The sequence below is a fragment of the Protopterus annectens genome, chromosome 13.part0 (assembly GCF_019279795.1).
Source record: "Protopterus annectens isolate FY-2018-M chromosome 13.part0, PAN1.0, whole genome shotgun sequence".
Taxonomy (NCBI): Eukaryota; Metazoa; Chordata; order Ceratodontiformes; family Protopteridae; genus Protopterus; species Protopterus annectens.
The window spans coordinates 755,640,908-755,662,728 of record NC_056747.1 but is presented as its reverse complement, the minus strand read 5'-3'; the positions used below and the strand labels follow the sequence as shown (position 1 = coordinate 755,662,728).

Here is a 21,821-nt window from a genome sequence, read left to right as displayed (position 1 = left end):
TTGGTTCATCCATGACAGTGTGAGTGCTCAAATTTAGCAAAGTACTATTAGAGCATTCATTCGCCACATCAACCACTAAAGATTCAACACTGTGGGCAAAACATTCCTCATGATGGTGCTCTACCAATCTACTAACATATAAATCAGAACTCTGATCACAATCAGAATCTTGCAAAGCATTCAAATCCTTGTCCACAGCCTCAAGTAATACTGAATCTGAGGCAGTTACTTTCCCCGTAAAAAAGGAGGAATTATTAAGAAATTCGGTTTTGTGTGCACATAAACAAGTTGAAATATGATTCATTCACGAATCATCCGGATTATCAACAGTTGTACCATTACTATCGAAACTCTTGTTCGTTGACTCATTGTCTAATAAAGGCACAAAATCCAAAACGGATGCTTCATCAAAACTTTTGTAAACCAGAAAGGAGCGTTTATCTACCTTCTCATTCTCCACGCTCCTTTCTGCAAAATGTTTGTACCACGATTCGCTTTGGGCTTTGCTCCTAACCAGCCATCGTCGTTCTCCTCGTGAAATGGATCCCGGTTCCGTATCCTCTCTGAGCGTCTTACTCCTTCCTCTAAAGAGCTCCTATTACCATGAGTAAAATTGTTTCATGCTTCCTGCTCATCAGCGGATGTGACCTCATCTGTTTGTTCATTATTGTAACCGGATACATTCCTATTACCATGCCGATCAGAAGCTTTTTTCGATTTAGGGTAAATGTTCCTACTCTCATATATTTTGGTGTCACGCTGTATTTTCTTAAATTTCTTATTGTGAATAACCTCACAGCTGTGATCCACATCTTGCATAATATTAATGTAATTTGTATAGTAACGGTCAAACAACAAGTCTTTGGTAACACTGTCATTAATAGATTCAAGCTCGTCAAGTAGTACTTCAATCTTGACTTTATTATGTTTATACAGTTTATCTCAACACGGTCAAAGCTTTCTATACGACACCTCATGCCAGAACTATACAGAACCCTATTGTCTTAAACATTGATCCTTACATGGTAAGATGGATACCCAAATGGCTGAAAGACAGAACTCGGATAATGTGTGCGCTAGTTGCCTCTTCAAATACTGCTAAGGTAACCAGTGAGGTCCCCCAGGGGTTCTGTACTAGGTCCTCTCTTGTTCAGTAACTTTTTCTCCAATATCAAAACTGATAACTAGGACCTCCAGTTAAGTAAATTTGTGCATGACTGCAAACTGGGTATAACTATCAAAATCCCCAAGAAATCTGTACTCTCCTGAAAAAGCTCAGCACTGACTTTTTTTTACTGCAAAACAAGTACCATTTTTACTTGATCTCACTTCTTGTACGTTTTTTTACTATGTGCTGTTATTTTTGAACTGTATTTTTGCTGTTAGCTAGACTTTTTAGCCTAGCATAGACTTGGTTCAGATTTGCTGGACCCAGTCTGGTTTTGCAGTCTGATCACTAATCCTGCTTTCTTCCATAAAAGAGGGCCTTCCCTGCACCCTTGTGAGAGAACAGTGTGGCTAAGGACCCACAGAATGGAGATTGTTGGCCCACGGCTCAGTCTTAAGTGCTATCATTAGTTACAGTGTTTGAAATCTGTTTAATTTTGCTGCTATTTATTGCTCGTGTTTGCACAGTGCACACCATTGTGCACTACTGTGCAGTACTGCAAACTGGTGGTGACCATTGGCAGTTATTGATGCAAAGTCCCAGACAGATATATTTCCCTTAGTAAACTGCTTGTGTTCCATCTGTGGTTTCTTGCTGTTGTGCTTCACCGCCCAGAGAGGCACTCAGATGAGTTCCTGAGATATCAACACAAGTCTTACCCACTAAGCCTTTTACTAGTCCCTTAACCATACCCTGGTCCTTCTAGTCCTCTCCCAGTTACTGATCACAGTACTATACTTAGTATCATGGATGGACAGTTTCCCACTGTTTCTCCAGCCGTCCTGGCTGACATGGGCACCCTGAGGTAGTGCAGCAATTGCCTCATGTACACTGACAGCCCATTAATTCTATGTCATGCAAATTCAATATGTGAGAGGTGCATCTATATTAAGAATCTAGAATCTATGCTCTCACTCACAAATCGGCATATGAAATACTTAGGAGGTTGTCTGCTCACACACCACCTCCTACACCAACCATGCACAAAGCACATAAACCCACATATGGGGAAGTACTCACCAGAAGCCTATCTAAAGATCACAGACCTCCGAAACATAAACATGCTTCACATAATTCATTACCAGCCGAACACAGTGCACATAAAGTACACACACCAGTGTCTCACCTAACAAGCCTCTAAGGCAAAACACAAAATCTAATGTTTTGATCATAGGTGACTCCATTGCAAGACACACAGATGCCCCACTCACCAGGTTGGATAAGGAAAACGTCACGGTCAGCTGTCTGTCAGGTGCCAGGACCTGTCACATCACACATGCATTCAAGTCTCTCAACAACAGGTACTGTTTTGAATCTATCACAGTCCATGTTGGTGTGAACGACCAGAGACGTACCTCTCTGGACTATACGAAGACACACATGACTGAGCTTCCTGAATGTGTGTCCCAGGTAAGTATATCTTCTAGCCTTAAGCAGCATTCTACCTACACCTATGATGATGATGCCACAATACAGACAAAAAAAAAAAAAGACAGACTTCAACTGGCTTAAGTTTCTGTCGCCATTCCAAGGGGATCCAGTACCTGTGAGCCTGGGATGACATGGTTGATAGACCACAATACTTTGACAATGATGGTCTTCACCTGTCGCCTTTCGGCTACTGGCTAAGGCACTTGGGTCCCCCATAGTGCCTTTTTTTTAGGCAATGTCAAAATTTCTGACATAAAAATATGCTTGAAACAACTCCATGGTTATGCTGCTCAACTCTGAGTCTAAATCTGAAACTGCACTCACTGGAAGCATTCCTCACTTTTGAAGATGAGAACATCTGTGCAACCACAGAGACCTTGTTCAAGGCCACAGAGAGCACTCTGACCATGCCGGGCTATAATGCCTTCCACATGTTCAAGACCACAAAATGAACGCGTGAGAGCTAAAGGAGGAGGAGGATCAATATTCAAAGATAAATACACCTCTAGAATGGTTGAACAGAACAATTCCTTAGAGTTGCTCCAACTGCAAACTAACTGTAGGAAAGACCCCCCCCCCCTCCAATTTTTCGTAGTTATAGGTTCCCTCCATGAACCACAATATCCACACTGGTTTTTGTTATTGGTCTAAGTTACTGCTCTTAATGTTTAGCACATTTTACATTACAGATTATATTTCACTGTAATAATGTAATACTGAGGTAACTCTGTTGTGCTTGTATGGCACCTTGTTTAGTATTTTGTATGAAATCTATTATCTATTTGCAAATATGAGTGGAGCTTGACTTATTACAGGCCCTATATAAGATATATATAATGCACACACATTGTGCGTGTAAGAAATATTTGTTTACTGGGGTAGTGCACTGATCAGTATTGACCAAGTTCAAGATGAACCTGGTTGAAATTCAGAACACTTCATACGCAAAAAAAGACAGACAAGTAAGCAATAAGACAAGTAGTTCAGATTAGACTGCATATGTACGTTCTAGTAAACTTGGTGTAATGGTACGATATTTACATTTGTTTGTAAACTGGGTAAACCTTCAGTAATTCTTTGAAAACAGCAGAGAGGTGGAAAGGACAGAGGGATAATGTGTTATGCTATTTTTTAGTTTTTGCTGACCAAGTTAATCCCACTAGGGTAGTGTACTGCCTGCTGTGATGTGGCATGGATGCTTCGTGTTGAACACCAGCACCTGTGTGAATGGACATCTGTGGTACTGGCTGCCACAATATGACATTGAAGCTTGTCACAGACTGCCTTGTAAGCAATGTCTAACAGCTACTCTGCCCTTGTAACATAAGCAAAAAGCAATCAATGCGATAGGCAAAAGATAAAACACATTGCAGTGTCAGGTCATTGTCTATACATTTTTTTTGGGCAGTGCATTATGTCTGTTAAAAGTGGAGTTCAGTGCACTGGACCTACATCTTTTGCGGAGAAGGGGTGCATTAGGACTTGGCAATTTCTGCAGTTGTGGTACTGGTTTCTGTGGTAAGGTTATCAATAAATTTATTTCCATATGCAACTTCCAACCATGCAGCCAAAGTAGTAAGTCCAGCTTTGCATGTGTATAAGCAGTGATCTAATTGACTGTACCAGTATCATATTCATGCACATTCAAGGAGAACTTCAACTACACTACAACAAAGTGGGAATCCTGCACAACTTCAAACATTCCAGCTAGACCTTATGCCCACTAGGGGTGCAAATATACTTGACCTAGTCCTCAAGAACAAGGGTGAAGATTGCAACCCTACACAGAAACACAGTGTAACATCCTCACAGATCATGTCAGACCACGAAGCTGTCTTCCTTTGAAATAAACCTGGAGCACTAGCCAGATACGGAACTTTCAGAAATTACTCAAGGCAAACAACTTACAATTAAGTGACACCCTGGCAAAATTTAATGAAGTTAAAACAGCCTCCTAGTCTAAGGACAGTCACAAGGCACTATTAAGCTGTGTCAACAACCTCAAATGCAATACACAACAATATGTTAAACTGGAAATTAAGCTAGCTATACCGAGACAAAGGATACAGTAAGCCTGCCCCAGCTTTATCCTGCTTTCTCCCCTTGACACCTCTCAAGAAGTAACCCCAAGTATAACTATTGCTAGGGAATAGGTTCTAAATGATCTCTAAAAGGCCAGAAATACTGCTACAGTGGGTCCTAATAATATACCAAAATTCCTCCTAGGTAGCGGGAAACATGACTTGAACGGCCCACTAGAATGATTACTTAACCATAGCCTCCAAACAGACTTTATACTATATGAAAGTAGGACTGCAGCTGTTATCCCTCTGCACAAGAGCAGACCATCTACCAACCCAGGGTAATTACCTACTTATAAGTCTGACTAGTCTCTTATGTAAAGCCATAGAAAGAATTATCATGGAAAACTTTCAAACACTGGAACTAACCTAGTTTGATTTAGTCAAGGGCAGGTCATGCCTGTTCCACCTGGTGGACTTTAAGAAATTCATCAAAGCAATGGATGAGGGCAGAATGGCCTGTAAGGCCTATCTTGACCTGTCAAGGCATTCTAGATCATACCCCACATGAACATTGTAGGCAAGCTCACAGGATTAAGTGTAAACTACTACGCCACCCACTAGACAATCAGCTGGCTTACAGACAAGTCCCAAGAAGTCTACAAAAAGGTCAGTCACTAGCAGAGTCTGCAAGTACTTGGTGCTGGGGTAGCTCCTTTTTGGCATCTTTGTCTCAAGTAAATTATAATGTCACTGGCTTCTGGATAACAAAGTTCACAGGCAATTGCAAACTAGACACAGTCATGGAATCCACCAAACACAAACACTCTCTCCAAGAAGAACAGATATAAAATGATAACTGGTGCCAGAGTCACAGCCTAAAATTCAGTGCCAATAAATGTATAACAGTAACCTTGGGCAAGACAGGCATTCCAGGAGTAGGATTTTGTGAATTCAGCATTTAACACTGTCATTTAGTACAAGCAGGGCCTGTCACCATACAGAAGGGACTCAAGGTGCGCAGGTAATGCATTCTATCCAAGCTAGGCACTATTCACCTAGCCAGTGCATGTTCTTTCATGTGTTTGATGCAGGGATATGAACCTGGATGTCTTTATAACAAACAACTTTACTTTCATTGTAATAAGTGACATGGGAGCTTTAAGAAACACCAATAGTGCTATCTTGGAATTAAAAAGGAAAGGGAATAAACATATTTACATAGACACAATAAATAATTCCGCTGTGGCAACTCCTAACCAGGAAAAGCTGAAAAGACAAACACAGACACAATAAATAGTAATATGTGGGATGGATTTATAAAGAGGAATGAAACTGAAGTGACTGGAAATGGTGAAGGAAGGGGCTGTATACTGAGTTACAATGCATCAAAAATAAAACAGAGAAGATGCATTAACGACGACTTACTGGTAAGTGCATCACAGTGTTATATATAAAAACACAAGGTTTAATTTTTACTGCCTTTATGACAATTTAAGAATTTTGGTTCTCAGGAAAACCTGAAAAAATGAAGTTGGAAGGATTGCCAAACAATGTGTTACTAAATCAGCAGGTAGTCTTTCGGCTTCTCCAGTTAGGGGTCACACCACAGAGGATCACCAGTTCGCAGATTGATTAGCAGTGGAGTTTTTATGGTGTTGAGTTGCCAGCCCAGTGCCCAACTTTCACAAAAGGCACACATACATGCACTTACTGCATGTCTTTAAAACTCATTCGACAACAGGGAGGATATGCAGACACTGCACAGAAGGCGCTCCGGCCGAGAACTGAACCAGAAAACCTCTTGCTGTAAGGCGACAATGATAACCTCTGCACCACTGCGGCCAACGGGTAGTAACGATTAAAATGAGAACAGGAATAGGCTATGTTGCAGCAAAAATAAATGTTCCACTAAGTTGGTGGATAGTAAAAACAACAGTACACAAACTTTGGGTCTTGCTGTGAGCTATCAATTACAAAAGCAAATAGCTCAAACTATCTTTGCCAGTTTTGACAGATACAAAGGGGATGTTGTTTAGGGAGATGGGAGAAGAGTTTAAGGACTACAACTCTGGCATAACAGAATGAAAATTGGCCACTTCAGAAATAGTAGTAACAGGCACTGAATGCTGTTCTGTATGTTTAGCCCTGTTTGTCTTTTAAGTAGTCACTGAAAAGCAAGAAATGTTAATTAAGCCTAACTAGAACAAAGCAGGGTATACATGAAAACACATGTAAAGGTCAATGCACTGACAGGAGCTTAGGGGCTATGATGTAATATTTTAAAGCAAAACACTGCATTGTGGGATACCTAGGGTAGACTAAAAAAATCAAGATGTCAAACCCCATGTGGGCAGACTTTGGAATTACATTTTAAAAAAAAAAATATATATATATATATATATATATATATATATATATATATATAAAAGTCCAAAAGTGGTGTTAAAATGCATCAAGACATGATGAAATAAACATGCTTTTTTAATTCTGTGGATATGGTTCTCTCTTAATAGCCAAAATTATTTTGTCTAAATCCATAAATCCAAAGATGCTATCATTCTCTTACATTCAGCACTGATCAGACCCCCATACAAAGCTTCCTTTGGGATGCACCTCACGTGACATATCAGATTTGAAAAGCCACAGAGGTTCATAGTCAAAAAGATCTCCCCTGGTCTTAAGAACCTCAGACCCTGTAACTTGAAGTCTAACAAAACCCTGATGGGCGAGCTGCGTAGCACTTTCCATACTCCTAGAGATCTAGTGGTCCATGACCTCCTACATCTCAGTAGGTCAAACAGAGCAACTAAAACTAGAACTAGAGACCTGACCCTTCATAAGAAGATAAGCAGAACATGATGGGGAGAGAAATTCATCACCCAGCGCCCCTTCCTCTTCTCTGGAATAAACTTCCTCTGCAGCTTAAGCAATGCAACTCAATATCTCTTTTCACACCAAAGATGGATAACTGGAGGAGTACTCTCAAATTTGACCCTGGGCTAACTACATTCCCCCTCTTGAGAAAGGAGGCAAAGCCTTAGGATTGGTGCTGGCAAGACCTACCACTGTTGCTGGACTAAAATGGTTTTGAAACACGGAATACAATCACATTCAATAAGCTTCTGAAGTCAACAGAAAGCAGTATTACAAAAAATACAAAACACAAGTGAAAAGAAAACAAAAAGAACCACATAATGCTGCAATCGCTTGCATGAATCTCAGAGACAAATCTGTCAATGTTTTAAAAAACTGAAGGAGTTTTCGGTGGTCAGTCATTTCAGTTTTGTAGTTTGTCATGCCAGATTAGCACAGTGCCTTCAAAGCCATGTGATGTGCATAAGCTGTATCTTGTAAACATGAGTTTGATGCCATCAGTTACCATTTCTCTACTGTGAAACAAAAAAAATCACTTAACCAAACTGCTTCAGGGGTTTGCCTGAAACAAATACATAAAAAGTTAAATCCACATTGCCAAGAAGTTAATCACACCTTCAGGTTCTCATCTTAAGATGCTGATTCTGGTAGAGTATTCAATCAGCAGAATTCTCAATACAGTAAACTCTGTTAACCTGAACTTAAGCAACCAGCAAAAAAATATTGAAGAAATACAGTACAATTTTCATGTGTTGCACTTCGTTTTCCCACCGCAGAAACATACCTTACGTTTTTAGAGTTTTAAAAAGGAATATATAGGAATAAATTCCCTCTCTCCCCAACCTGAGGACAAGTCAAACGAAGCAAATAGTATAGGGTACAGCATCAGTCATGCCTATTTTTAATAGTAATGCTCAAGCAACTAGAAACTACAGTTATCCAGCATCTACCAATCCCCATGGGTGCCATTTAACAGAGTTTACTGTAATGTACAACTGTACTTATAATTCTGCGATAATGTGTAGCACCCTTCAGCAAATGGCAACCAATCCTGTCATTTCCAAAACAAAGTTGCCACTTGCATAGGTGAGATCACTCATAAGGTAGCAACAAACTTCTAAGCATAATGCATATTCCTAACTACTCTCTTCTACAATCACCTGTGTCTACACACCAACAGTTTGGAATATGAAAATACCTCTTTTAGTTGTTCCTTTCGCAGTTTGTACTCCCGTTTCTGAGACTCTAGGAAGCTATTCAACTCTTTCTTTTGTTGTGCCTGAATATGTTGATTGAACTTCTTCTCTTCATTTGCAATCAATTTAGCCTTTAAGAGAGGAGAAAAAGGGGTACTGCTAGTCATACTGTGTATACATAAAACTGTTAGCATGCAGAATCAAAATGGTCACAATTACACTAATCTACAAACACTGTAGTTTTACTCAGCATGTGAAAATGATTAAATAATGTTACAGACTTCAACAGTTGCCAGTTTGCAAACATACCTAACACAACTTGAAGTAAACCATCAAAAATGGTACGTAACATTCTGCTCTTCAGAAACACTTCCTTCTTATCTAGTAATTAATGACAAAGCTGCAAAGGAAGTATACTGACATTCAAAATGGTTTATCAACACAAATCTCAAAAATCTCAACTCTTATTTAAAAACTGCGCCAACCAAAGTACAGTTGTGTAAAATCTTACCATAGCAGTAGATGTCCTGTTTACTGTTGCAGTGTTATTTACCAAAGAGATTTCCTGCCAAGGATGGGCCAACTTCTGGCCAGTTTACCAAAGCTTTTAGTACTTACAGGCATCATACGTCACATGTATCCCCCCATATGCAAGGTGTATGGCATAATAGGTGAAGTATGGATGCACATGCACAGAACTGAAAAAGTTCCAGGAGGAACAGTAATGCCCTTAGGGATAAGGAGAACATGAGCATCCAGAAAGAGAAAAATTAAGATGATGGACCCCTCAAGCCAGGAAGGTGAGGAAACTACAGGGCAAGAGCTTAAAAAACAGGGGGTAGAAGGGAGGGAAGTGAATACTGCAACAGTGAAGAGAAGAATATCTACTGTTATGGTAAGATTTCGTTCTTCCATATCACTGCTGCAGTATTCTTTACCTAACGGAAAGTACTACACTTCAACAGGAAGCCTGGAAGGAGGAAGGCACAGAAAGTACAGTTGTGTACACTTACCAAAAAATGTAGATGTTCGAGTGTATTCACTGTTGCAGTCATTACATTTGGGTTATCTGCCTGCAGTAGCCCTCAGTCGGCCTGATTATCAAAGTCTTGGGTCCTGCGTCGGTTGCGGTCTCATCTTCCGTGACGTCAGGTATTCAGGGGTATAAAGCATGCAGCCAACACCATTATATCAGTTTTTCTTGCCCCAGATGTCAGGTGCCCCCTTAATGGGAAGCAATTTATATATATATATATATATATATATATATATATATATATATATATACACACACACACACACACACACACAAGGTTATACCTCCAACAAAAAAGCAAATACACTTTAAGTATAGTAGAGGAGAATACAGGTATAGCCAAAAGAAGTCAGGGGGCTGGAGGGAAGGTAACCAGGACTGCAACAGTGAATACACTCGAACAACTACATTTATGGTAAGTGTACACAACTGTACTATGTTCTTCATGTTTCACTGTTGCAGTCATCACATTTGGGTAGATTCCCAAAGCTATGGATGGGAGTAGGAATTTAAATAGCATTAGGAGCAGCTATAAGGCCATACAAGACTGCAGTGACAAAGCCAGCTCTGGATTTAGAGAAAATTGGCAAATCGTAATGCTTTGTGAAAGTATGTACAAAACTCCAGGTAGCAGCTTCTAGGATGTCTCTGGTAGGGACACCTCTGTGAAATGCCATAGAAGTAGATGCAGCCCTGCTTGAATGGGGTCTAATCCCCTGTGGGATAGGTTTTCCATGGTACTTACAGCAGAAATGAATGCAATGGCCTATCCATTTAGAAATGGTTTGCTTTGAAATAGCCTTCCCTTCTGTAGCAAATGCCACCAGCAGTTGTTCAGATTTCCTTTGAGGTTTAGTCTTGTCCAAGTAAAGTCTAAATTGCAGTGCACATCTAAGGAGTGCAGTATCCGTTTCCCCTTTGTTCTGTGGATTAGAAAAGAAGGTTGGCAAATGAATGGACTGATTAAGAGCCACACTGGATACCACCTTGGGCATGAAAGAGGGACTGGTCCTGAGGGACACCCTGTCCACATAAAAGATGATAAAAGGCTCCACTGCCATAAGGGCCTGTAATTCAGATACCCTTCTTGCTGAAGTGATTGCTAAAAGGAAAGCTGCTTTTCAAGAAAGGAATTTTAACTCTGCAGTTGCAGCTGGCTCAAAAGGAGGAAGAGTGAGTTTTTCCAATACAAAATTAAGGTCCCAGGCTGGAGCTGCGGCTTTCCTGGGTGGTCTTAAGTTTTTGGCCCCTCTGAGGAACTGCTTGAGCAGTGGGTGAGAAAAGAGGGGTAGTTCTGTATTGTAATTAGCTGAAATGGCTGAGGCGTGAATTTTGATGGAGGAAAAGGAAAGGCCCTTGTGAAACATCTCAGTTTAGTATTGAAGAATCTGAGGTACACTGGGCACTGCTGTGGCCATCCCTTGAGTTTGGTTCCAGGCACAGAATCTCTTCCATTTTTCAGCATAAGATTATTTTCTAGTACTAGGGCTCCTTGCCTCCAAAATGACATCCAACACTTGTTTACTAAGGGATGGTAACGGAGAGATTAGGTATTTAGCCAGGCTGCAGGGTTCAGGGTTTGAAGCTGGGGGTGCATAATCTGGCTCTCCTGCTGAGACAGCAGGATAGGGGTCTGAGGTAGGTGCCATTGGGCCAGCTGTGACACACTGCTTAAGAGGGGGTACTAGTGTTGGCGTGGCCAGTCTGGTGCAATAGGTATCACCTTTGGTTTGTCCTGTTTGATCTTTAGTAGTACTTTGGAGAGGACAGGCAGAGCAGGAAAGGCATAAACTGATAAGATTTTTCCAGTTGAAGGACAGAGCATCCACTTTCCAAGCTTGTTTGTGGGGAGTCCTTGTGCAGAATTTGTCCAATTGATAGTTCTGGGGGGGAGGCAAACAGGTCTATATCTGGGATCCCCCATTTGTTGAACATGTTGAATATCTTTGGTTCCAGTTTCCACTCGTGTGGGTCAAGGAGATTTCTGCTTAGTTCGTCTGCCAGTGTATTTAGATTTCCTGGCAAGAATTGAGCTTGTAAATGCACTTGGTAGCTCAAGGCTGTGTTCCACAGAGCCATGCCTAGTTTGCAGAGGGGGTAAGAATGGGTACCGCCCTGCTTGTTTATGTACCATATAACAGTGGTGTTGTCCGTCTTTACCATTAACTGTCCTGGAAGAATGTGGTCCTTAAAGGCCATCAGAGCATTCTGTACAGCTAACATTTATTTTTGATTGATACGCAGGTGCATTTGACTTGGGTTCCATTTGCCCTGAATGCACTTCCCTGCCAGGTGAGCCCCCCCCCCATGCATAGTCTGATGCGTCTGTCAGGGTTTGGGCAGCAGGGGGTAGAGTGAATGGTAGTCCCTTGTTTTGGTGGCAGGCCTCTTCCCACCAAAGGAATTCTAACCATAGACAAGGTATGATAGGAATCATTGCTTCTAGATCCTGAGAATGTTGACACCATAGGCTTTTTAGATACCATTGTAGTTTCCTCATATGCAGTCTTGCAGATGGAATTAGTAGAATGCACGAGGCCATGAACCCCAAGGCTTGCAGTATTTGTCTTGCAGACAGACGGGTTTTTGTGGCCACTAGTATGAAGTAAGTTGTCAAATGAATTTGTTTCTCTGGCGTGAGGAAAGCCATCTGGGAAGTTGTGTTCAAGCTTGCTCCCAGGAATATAATTTGTTGACTACTCCCTGACTTGGAAGTGGAAGCCCCCCACTGCTTAGTCCTGTGAGTACCCTGGGACTGAGGCCTGGGTGTTCTGCTGGTTCTGGGTTTGAACTGAGATGGCCTGGTAGAGGCAGGAAAGGACCAATTTTTTGAGGACCAATGCCTACTAAATCTAGGAGGCTGCACTTCTAAGAAATCTTTAACAGTTTGCATAGATTTAGCTTTTTCCTCCATCTTTTTAAGAACTACTACTGCTTTGACACAAAACAGATGGTCCTAATTTAAGGGAGCATCCAGCAATTTAGTTTTAACATGATCTGACAAAGACTGCTCCTTAAGCCAAGCATGCCTTCTAATTACAGACCCGGTGACAGCAGCTCTGCAAGATACCTCTAGTGAATCAAAACCACACTGCAAAGTATGCTTTCCAACCTGTTCAGCAGAATGCATTAAATCCTGTAAATTTAGAAGTTATGTACCTACCATAACGTTCCATGTTAGTTGTCTTCTCTCGCCTTCTTTCTTGCTGGATGGGTTCGGAGCCGATCCTCGGCTCCGACTCGGCACTTGCTAAGCTCGAGAGTCACTTTTACCAGCTCGAGGCAGCCCCATATCCCATGATGCAAGGCGGTAATTACCCAGATCTCGTTTGGTATCTGGAGGAAAAACTGCCTATAAAAACTTTCCACTAAGGAAAGAGAAACACTAACCTAAAAAGGCTGTCATGGAAACCAGGTAATCAAAAACAAGAACTATCTGGTGTCCAAGGAAGAAGAATCTTCCAGAGAAAAAGGGAGATCAAGGTCTGTCCAGGCTAGGGGGACAGGAGGGAGGGACGCAAGAAAGAAGGCGAGAGAAGACAACTAACATGGAACGTTATGGTAGGTACATAACTTCTAAATGTTAAGTTGTCAATCTTGCCTTCATTCTTGCTGGATGGGACCGCGTCCCTAGCACCCCTATCTTGGGTGGCTCAATGGAACAGACTCTTGAGAACAGTGGAACCAAAGCTTGCCCTGTCCCTGGAGGCCAAATCCAATTTGTAATGAGAAACAAAGGTATGAGGAGTGGCCCAAGTGGCTGCTGCACAAATAGTATCTAAGGGTAGTCTAGCCTGAAAGGCTGTAGAAGTGGCTCGACCTCTTGTGGAATGAGCTTTAGGTTTTGAGTTCAGCTGCTTGCCCCTAAGCTGATACATGTCAGAAATGGTGGAAGATAGCCATCTAGATAAGGTCACTTTAGAAACAGGGAGACCTTTCCTATTTTCAGCATAAGACAGGAAGAGCTGATCGGACTTCCTAAATTGCTTTGTTCTGTCCAAGTAATATCTAGGTTGGCGATGAACATCTAGGTAATGCAATTTTTGTTCCACCCTGTTAGAATAATTTGGAAAAAATACAGGGATATCAATGGATTGGTTTAAATTTGTCTTAGAAGCAACCTTGGGCAAAAAGGATGGGTTGGTTCTCAAGGATACGCTGTCTTTGTGGAAGACCAAATAAGGGGGACGAACACAGAGGGCATGAAGTTCAGACACTCTTCTAGACGAGGTAATAGCGACTAGAAAAAGTGTCTTCCAAGACAGAAACTTTAATGAACATGAAGCAGCCGGTTCGAAAGGGGGAAGTATCAAGGATGTCAGCACTAAATTTAAGTCCCACTATGGTGGAGGGTCTCTAACAGGGGGTTTAAGAAGGAACACTCCTTTGAGAAAGGCTTTACAAAGTTTGTGGGACATAATTGGATTGCAGCCAACTGAACTTTGACTGTGGAAGACGAAGAACCTGAGTGAAAAATTTCCGCAAGGAAATCCAAGACCGACTGAATAGGGGCAGTAAAGGGGTCTATGTTCTTAGATATTGCCCAGAAAGAGAAACGTTTCCACTTGCTAGAATAAATTCTTCTGGTAGAGGACTTAAGAGAAGCTACTATGATATCTCTAACGGGGTTAGAGATCATAGGAAGCATGTCTAAGGAAGGAAGTGGAGCAACCAAGCTGTGAGGTTGAGGGAAGGAACGGACCGGTGCAGTTGACCCGACTGGTGGGTCAGAAGATATGGAACTGGGTCCAGATGCCAAGGCCGCACCAAAAGATGGCGATGAAGGAATGGGAACCAAATTTGTCGAGGCCAGTAAGGGGCAATGAGAATCATTTTGGCTCTCAAGACGGTAGCTTTCTGGAGTACTTGTGGTATCAAAGGAAAGGGAGGAAAGGCATAAACAAGTCCCCGGGGCCAATCTTGGGTAAGAGCGTCTCTGGGGGGATGGCCCGGAAGTGGGAAGAGAGAGAAGTCGTCTGGGCATTTGCTGTTTTGGGGTGTAGCAAAAAGATCGCAGCATGGGTGGCCCCACTTCTGAAAAATCTCCTCCACAATGGATTGCTTGAGAGACCAATCGTGAGGCATGAGAATAGCTCTGCTCAATCTGTCCGCTATTATGCTGGTTTTCCCGGGGATATGCGCTGCTACCAGAAACCGATGAGAGGAGATCGCCCATTGCCAAAGTCTGAGAGCTTGTCGACACAAGGGATAGGACTTGGTTCCGCCCTGCTTGTTGATGTACCACACGACGGACATGTTGTCCGTGTGAACTGCAATAGTCCCTAAAGGGAGAAAGTCGTTGAGGGCTTGCAAAGTTAAAAGCACTGCTCTCATCTCTAGGACATTTATGTGCAGGTGGTATTCGAACGGTTGCCACGTGCCATGAACCATCCTGCCCTGATAATGCCTCCCCACCCGATCAGGGAGGCATCCGAAGTGACCGTGGCTACCGGGGCCGGGGGAACAAATGGTCTGCCCTGATGAACTAGAGTAGAGGAAATCCACCAGGATAGATGGTTCTTGCAGGTTTGTGTCACCAGAATCTTGTGACGCATGGGAAGCTGCTGGAAGGACCATTGGGTGAACAACATCCATTGTAGGAGACGCATGTAAAAGCGGGCCAGAGGAAGAAGTGTTATGGCAGCTGCCATGAGGCCCAACACTTTCAGGACCAACCTGGCTTGTGCCCTTTTGCTGGATAGGATGATCCGAACGTGGTTTTGAATATCTAGGATTCTCTGACTTGTTAGGTTTGCTGACATCCGAGTAGTGTCTAGATTTGCGCCTATAAAGGTAATAGATTGGCAGGGCGACAAGGAAGATTTTTCAAAGTTGACCGAAATTCCTAAGTGACCGCAGAGACGTAGAGTGTAATCTCTGGCTTGGAGAAGTTGATGCCTGGTGGTGGCTGAGAGGAGCCAGTCGTCGAGATACGGAAACACCTGGAATCCTTGACGTCTCAGGTGAGCCGTGACCACTGCCCTGCATTTGGTGAACACTCTGGGGGCTGTAGTGAGGCCAAAGGGCAGGGCTCTGAATTGAAAATGACTGGTCCCCAGCCGGAAGCGGAGAAAACTTCTGGAGCGTCTGTGAATCTTTATATGATAGTACGCATCCTGAAGGTCTATGGAGCACATCCAGCTGTCTTTGCCCAGAAAGGGCAAAATCGATTGAAGTGTGACCATCCGAAATCTTGTCTTTTTGACAGACTTGTTGAGCCTGCTGAGGTCTAATATTGGTCTCCAGTCTCCCGTCTTTTTGGGGACCAAAAAGAACCTTGAGTAGATTCCGGACTCTAAATGATCTTCTGGTACTGGCTGGATGGTCCTTTTCTTTAGAAGCTTTGACACCTCTAATTTTGCAATTTCCCTTAGACCAGGTGGTATGTCTGGAAGGGAACCTCTTTGAGGGAAGGGGCTTTCCTCGAAAGGAATCTTGTAACCCTCGGATATGATCGACTGTACCCATTTGTCTTGAGAGAGGGAAAGGCAGGCTTCTGGGTAGAGCGACAATCTCCCCCCGACTGCCTCCAAGGGTGGGCAGTCAGGCAACACCTCAGGGATGCTGGAAGGGCTTGTCAGAGAGAGGCTCTCTGGAGCCCTGGTTCTGCGGACCCCCTCTGCCCCTAGGGCGGCGTCTGTTATTATTATTACCCCCTCTGCCTCTGGGGGTAAACTGACCACGTGCGTCAGGCGTGACTCCTTGTGATTTCCGGAACCACATTTTCCCTCCCTTCTGACCTTTGGGGTAAGGTCTAGAAGGAGTGGAGAAACGGACTCCTACGGCAGAAAGAGTCTTGCCGTCCTGCTCGCACCTGGTTAAAATGTCCTTCACCTGAGGGCCAAACAACGTTGTCCCATCAAAGGGAGAGTTTGTGAAGGACGCCTTAAAGGGGTCTGTAAAATTACAGAGCCGCATCCAGGACTGATGTCTGAGGGCCACTCCTATGCCTGCAGCTCTACTCGCCCCATCGGCTGCATGAGAAATGAGCCGCATGGAGGAGTTGGTTATGGAGTTTAGGATTCCCAGCTGAGAGGCGATCTTTTCTTGAGCCCCTGCTGCTGACGGATCCTGTACTACTTCACCTAGCTCTTTGAGGATGTCTCTCTGAAGTCTGGTGAAGTGACACAAATAATTCAGCAAACGCATAGCAAAGGTCGCTGAAGAGAACATCCGCTTGCCATACCTGTCCATGGTCCTAGACTCCTTGTTAGGAGGATGGACTGGCACGGAAGGATCTGCAAGTTCCTTCTTGGTGGCGGCCGCCGCCACCATGGCATCAACCGGGATACCCTTAGTAAGAAACTGCTTTTCAGCAGGGGCCGTGATAAACTTTAAAGGTCTCCTGGGGACTGGTACCACCGAATCAGGAGATGCCCACGCCTTTCGAGCTATGACTTCCATAAGGGGGTCGAATGGCGGAGACACCCAGGAGGTGGAGGCTCGAGATCCAAAAGCCTCCAGGTATACCGATTCATCCTCGGAGGGATTAATGGAGGGCCAGTTCCCCCTCTGTTTGAGGAGTTCAAGGATGTCTGAAAAGGAGACATCCTCAGAGGGAGATCTTGGGGACCCCTCCGACTCATCTAAATCGGTATCTGATGTTGTAGACTCAGGGGCGTCTAAATGCTTCCTCTTGCAGGTCCTCTTACGCGGGGGTTCACCTGAAGGATCAGGAGAAACCTTGGAAGAGGAAGTCCTTCCTAATGGGGAAACCTGGGGCGATGGATCTCTGGGTCCGGGAGCAAGAGAGCGGGAAGAGGCATCTACAGGCACCATAGAGGGAGGAGCTAAAGGAACCGACTGCTGGCTAAGCTCTGGGGCTAGCACACTCCTCATCACCTCGAAGGCTCCCTCCCAGGAGGGCCGAGAGATCCCCTCAAGAAACAGGGATCCCGGTCCCACCGAAAGGGAAGGCTCGAAGCAGATGTCGGGCCGAGCTCACCAAGGCCGAAGCTCCGAGAGGGAGAACGGGGTCGGACAAGGGTCCGATGCCACTCGCCCCCTCGGAACCGACCAGGGAAGCCTGACGCCCGGATCCCTCCAAGGAATGTCTCAAGGAGGAGATAGGAGTAGAGGACGACGGAGCCGAAAGGTGTGGTATCGGCTCCGAAGCAGCAACAGTCACGGTACCAATAATCTCCGGCTCCGAACTCTGTAAGAGAGTCGAAGGAGGAATCTCAGGGGGGTGTAGGATAGCTGACGTCTGATGAGACGGGCTATGGAGCATCTGGGCTAATGCCTGTGATTTTAATAGCCTACTCACCACTCTCTCTAAGTCGTGGTCTGAGAGCCTGGACGACCTCGAAGATCGGCTCTGATGGCTCTGCTCCGAAAGCAAGGGAGAAGCTGGAGCCGAGTGTATAGACTCCAAAGAAAGAGATCTAGACCTCTTCTTGGACGGAGCCGAAGAACGTTCGGCTCCAGGCGGAGTTGACAACTTGTCGTCTCCGAGAGGAGACAAAGATATCTCGGCTCCAGCCGGAGCAGAGACATGCTTCGACGCTAGGGTGTCGGCTGCAGACGGAGCCGACACAGGTGCCGAAGCCAGGGTATCGGCGCCGACCGGCGCCGGTACAGAAGCTTCCAACAAGGAAGGATCGGCTCCGGACGGAGCCGATGTCGACTCCGGCGGAGTCGGAACCAGGACCACAGACTTGGACACCGAAGCCTGGGTCTTGGAAGGCTTGGAGGGCTTCCCGGAGCCGACCTTAGCCGGGGAGCTCTCTGGTTTAACAAGACCCCTTAGGATCAACTTATTTCTACGTTCCTGCAGGACTCTCTGGCTGAAAGAATGACATATAGCACAGGAGTCCTGCAGGTGTAGGGGTCCCAGGCAATAAATACAAGAAGTGTGACCGTCTGTCAGAGACATCTTCTGACAGCACGAGTCACACTTCTTGAAACCTGAGACCCTAGTATCTTTGGACATGTCTTAAACACTCACACACACACCAATCAGTCCAATACAAAGACACTAACTACAAAAAATTATTAATAACTAATAAATTAGTTATTACTATGACAGTGACACAACACACACACACCTGAGGGAAATCCTGACAGGAACTGTGAGGGTGGGAAAGGCCTAAGGCCCGAAACACTGAAACTAAGTGAACTAAGGGGAAATGGGTATGGAGCTAAGAGAAAAAATGTGAAGACTAAAAGACTAAAAATTAGAGTTTTTAGATGCCTAAAACCTTACAAATAGCAAGAAAAATATCACTTACCAGGAGCTGGTAAAAAGAATGACCTCATTAGCGAAGCGGCAAACGAGATCTGGGTAATTACCTCCTTGCATCATGGGATATGGGGCTGCCTCGAGCTGGTAAAAGTGACTCTCGAGCTTAGCAAGTGCCGAGTCTGAGCTGAGGATCGGCTCTGAACCCATCCAGCAAGAATGAAGGCGAGATTGACAACTTAACATCCTTATTTTCAGCACAATCAGGAATCACCATAATTTTCTGTTTAAGCAATCCAATAATATGCTGCTGATACTTTAACATATGAAACTGGCAATTTAAGGCCCTGATGGCCAAGGTTGCAGAGGTGTATACCTTCTTACCCCATCTATCCAGGGCCCTGGAATCTCTAGCAGAGGGAGTAGGATTTTTGGCAGTAGTAGCCTTAATGCCCTTGGGTCCCTGTGAAATGGTCTCAGGATCCTCAGTAGGATTTTTAAAAAGGAACATGTGAGAATCTGGAACCCTGTAATATATATCAGGTTTTCTGGGAGCAGGAGGTAGAGAGTCAGGGGCCAAGCTACATTCCGAAAAGGCATCGTCAACAATGTCCAGCACAGGAGGAATAGCTAAAGGCCTGTGTTGGGGCAGGAGGAAGAAGTCTCTAAGCCTCTTTTTAGAATCAGAGTAATCCTGGCTTTCCCAGTGAAAATGCTCCCTAAGAGTATGCAAGGTTTCACCAAAATAAAAATCCTCTGGGGGAGAAGCAGAGGGAATAGAGTCCTCTGCATCAGAATCCTCATAGGTAGATAAGGGTAAATCCTGGTCATCAGAGAAGACCGAAATTTCAGAATCCTGGTCAGAAGTATCATAAACAAATTCAGTCCTAGGTCTCTTAGAGGGGGAAGGCTGGCTTCCCCTGATTAAAGTAATGAGGTCTTCAACCATTCTTATCATTTGTTTTTTAGGCATAGAGGCCTGACCATGCGGTCTGGGTGTCGGTTTCCTAGGCATGGTTCGAGTTTTAAGCCTAGAAAAAGAAGATGGCATCAGTTTAATATGCAAGTCAGTAGGCATGAAAACACCCTCAGAAGCCGGTGCCTGCACAACGGCTCCAGACTGATCAGGTTCCACAGTTGAAGCATCTCGCGGCACCGGACTCTGAATGGGTCTCAGTAGAGGCCTGCAAATCTGAAGTAGTGGGTATCAAGGGCTGCGAAAGCACCTCACTGAGTACTGGCGAACTGTCAACTAGCTTAGGAGAAGCATCGTCGGCAGCTTTGGACCTAGGCAGCCTGTCTCTGTCTTTATCTTTGCGTTTTTTTTTTCATAATGTCGGTAGTCGGGTGGCTTACCGAAGACATATCTGGATAATTGAACTGAGTACCAAAATATTTAGAAGCGAAAATGTACCGAACAGTTTGCGGATTAAATAAGGCACAAAACTGACAGCGAGGTACATTGTGATCAGGGCCTAGGCAAGGAATACAGTACGAATGAAAATCTTTATGAGGTATTTGCTTTCCACAAGAAATACAATTATTGACTTTTACTGAAATCGGTTTAGAGCAAGAAAAAATTTCCCCAACGGGGTATGAAAATTTCAGGAGTCGGCCAACAAGTACTTGCAAACTGCTTCTGCTTCGGGCACTGCACGGCAAGAAAGACTGATGTAATGGCGTCGGATGCATGCTTTATACCCCTGACTACCTGACGTCACAGAAGATGAGACAGCAACCGATGCAGGACCCAAAACTGTGATAATCAGGCCGACTGAGGGCTACTGCAAACAGATAACCCCAAATGTTATGACTAACAGTAAAACACGAAGAACATCAGCCCTATACAAACCCATGTATGATAGCCCTGGCAAAGCCTGCCATGGCCCTGGAAATAAAATCCAATTTGTAATACTTAGCAAAAGTAAGAAGACAAAGTAGTAGCCTCAAGGATGGAACTGACATCCAAACACTTGAAAAAAGCACCAGAGGAGGCAACTGCCTTAGTAGAATGCCCCTTTACAGAAGATGAGAGACATTTTCCATGATAAACAAATAAAAATATGGCCTTAGAAAAAGAGGGGGAGACTGTTTAGAAACTGCCAAACCCAAAGTCCTGGGATTAAAAAAAACAAACAAACAAAAAAAGCTGCTCAGATTTGCAAATAAATTTAGTTTTATCCAAATAATATCTGAGCTGTCTATGTAAATCCAAGTTGTGAAGCACCTTCTCACAGGTGGACTGTGGAGAAGGAAAAAAGGAAGGAAGATGAAAAGACCAATTAAGGGACAACTCTTTGTACTAATCCTTATTTTATGCTTCAGGTGGTCAAAGAGGCATACTAAATCTATGAAAATTAAGAAAGGAGGAATAACCATGACAGCCTGAAGTTCAGATACCTTCTTGGCTGAAGTGAGAGTCAAAAGAACTGTCTTCAAAGTACAATGTTGTAAAGATACTGAAGAAGCAGACTCAAAAGGAGACTAAGGCAATTTTTCAAGTATAAAACTGAGGCCCCAGGAAGGCAGAATAGGCTTTCTGGGAGGCCTGATAATGAAGGATTCCTTTAAGAAATCTAGAGTCCAGAGGAGACAAAGGCAGACAAGGAGAAATTGCCGATAGGTAAGCTTCAACTTAATATGCCAATCCAGCATGAAGCAGATCACACAAATGACAGAGAATTGGAGTAATCACCACAGATAGGGAATTTTAATAGCAAGAGGTGCACAAGACAGAAAATCACTTTCATTTGGACATACAATTTCCTGCTAGTGGGTTTCCTGGCCTCCTGTAGAACCTGAAGCAAGTCCTCAGAAAAGAGGTGCTTGAAAGGAATCAAAACCTCATCACCCACAGCATCAGTTGAAGAGTGGACAAGTGAGGATGGCGAAGAGATCTCTAGTCTAGCAT

General features: G+C 43.9%; 1 protein-coding gene across 1 annotated transcript in view; it reads right to left on the bottom strand.

The window, feature by feature from the left end:
- Positions 1-21,821, bottom strand: part of TAOK1 (TAO kinase 1) — a 3,628,992-nt gene that overhangs the window by 1,334,547 nt on the left and 2,272,624 nt on the right. The window contains exon 16 of the mRNA XM_044054451.1: positions 8,696-8,824. Within this exon, the coding sequence (XP_043910386.1) occupies positions 8,696-8,824 (129 nt within the window). The remainder of the gene's footprint in view (positions 1-8,695; positions 8,825-21,821) is intronic.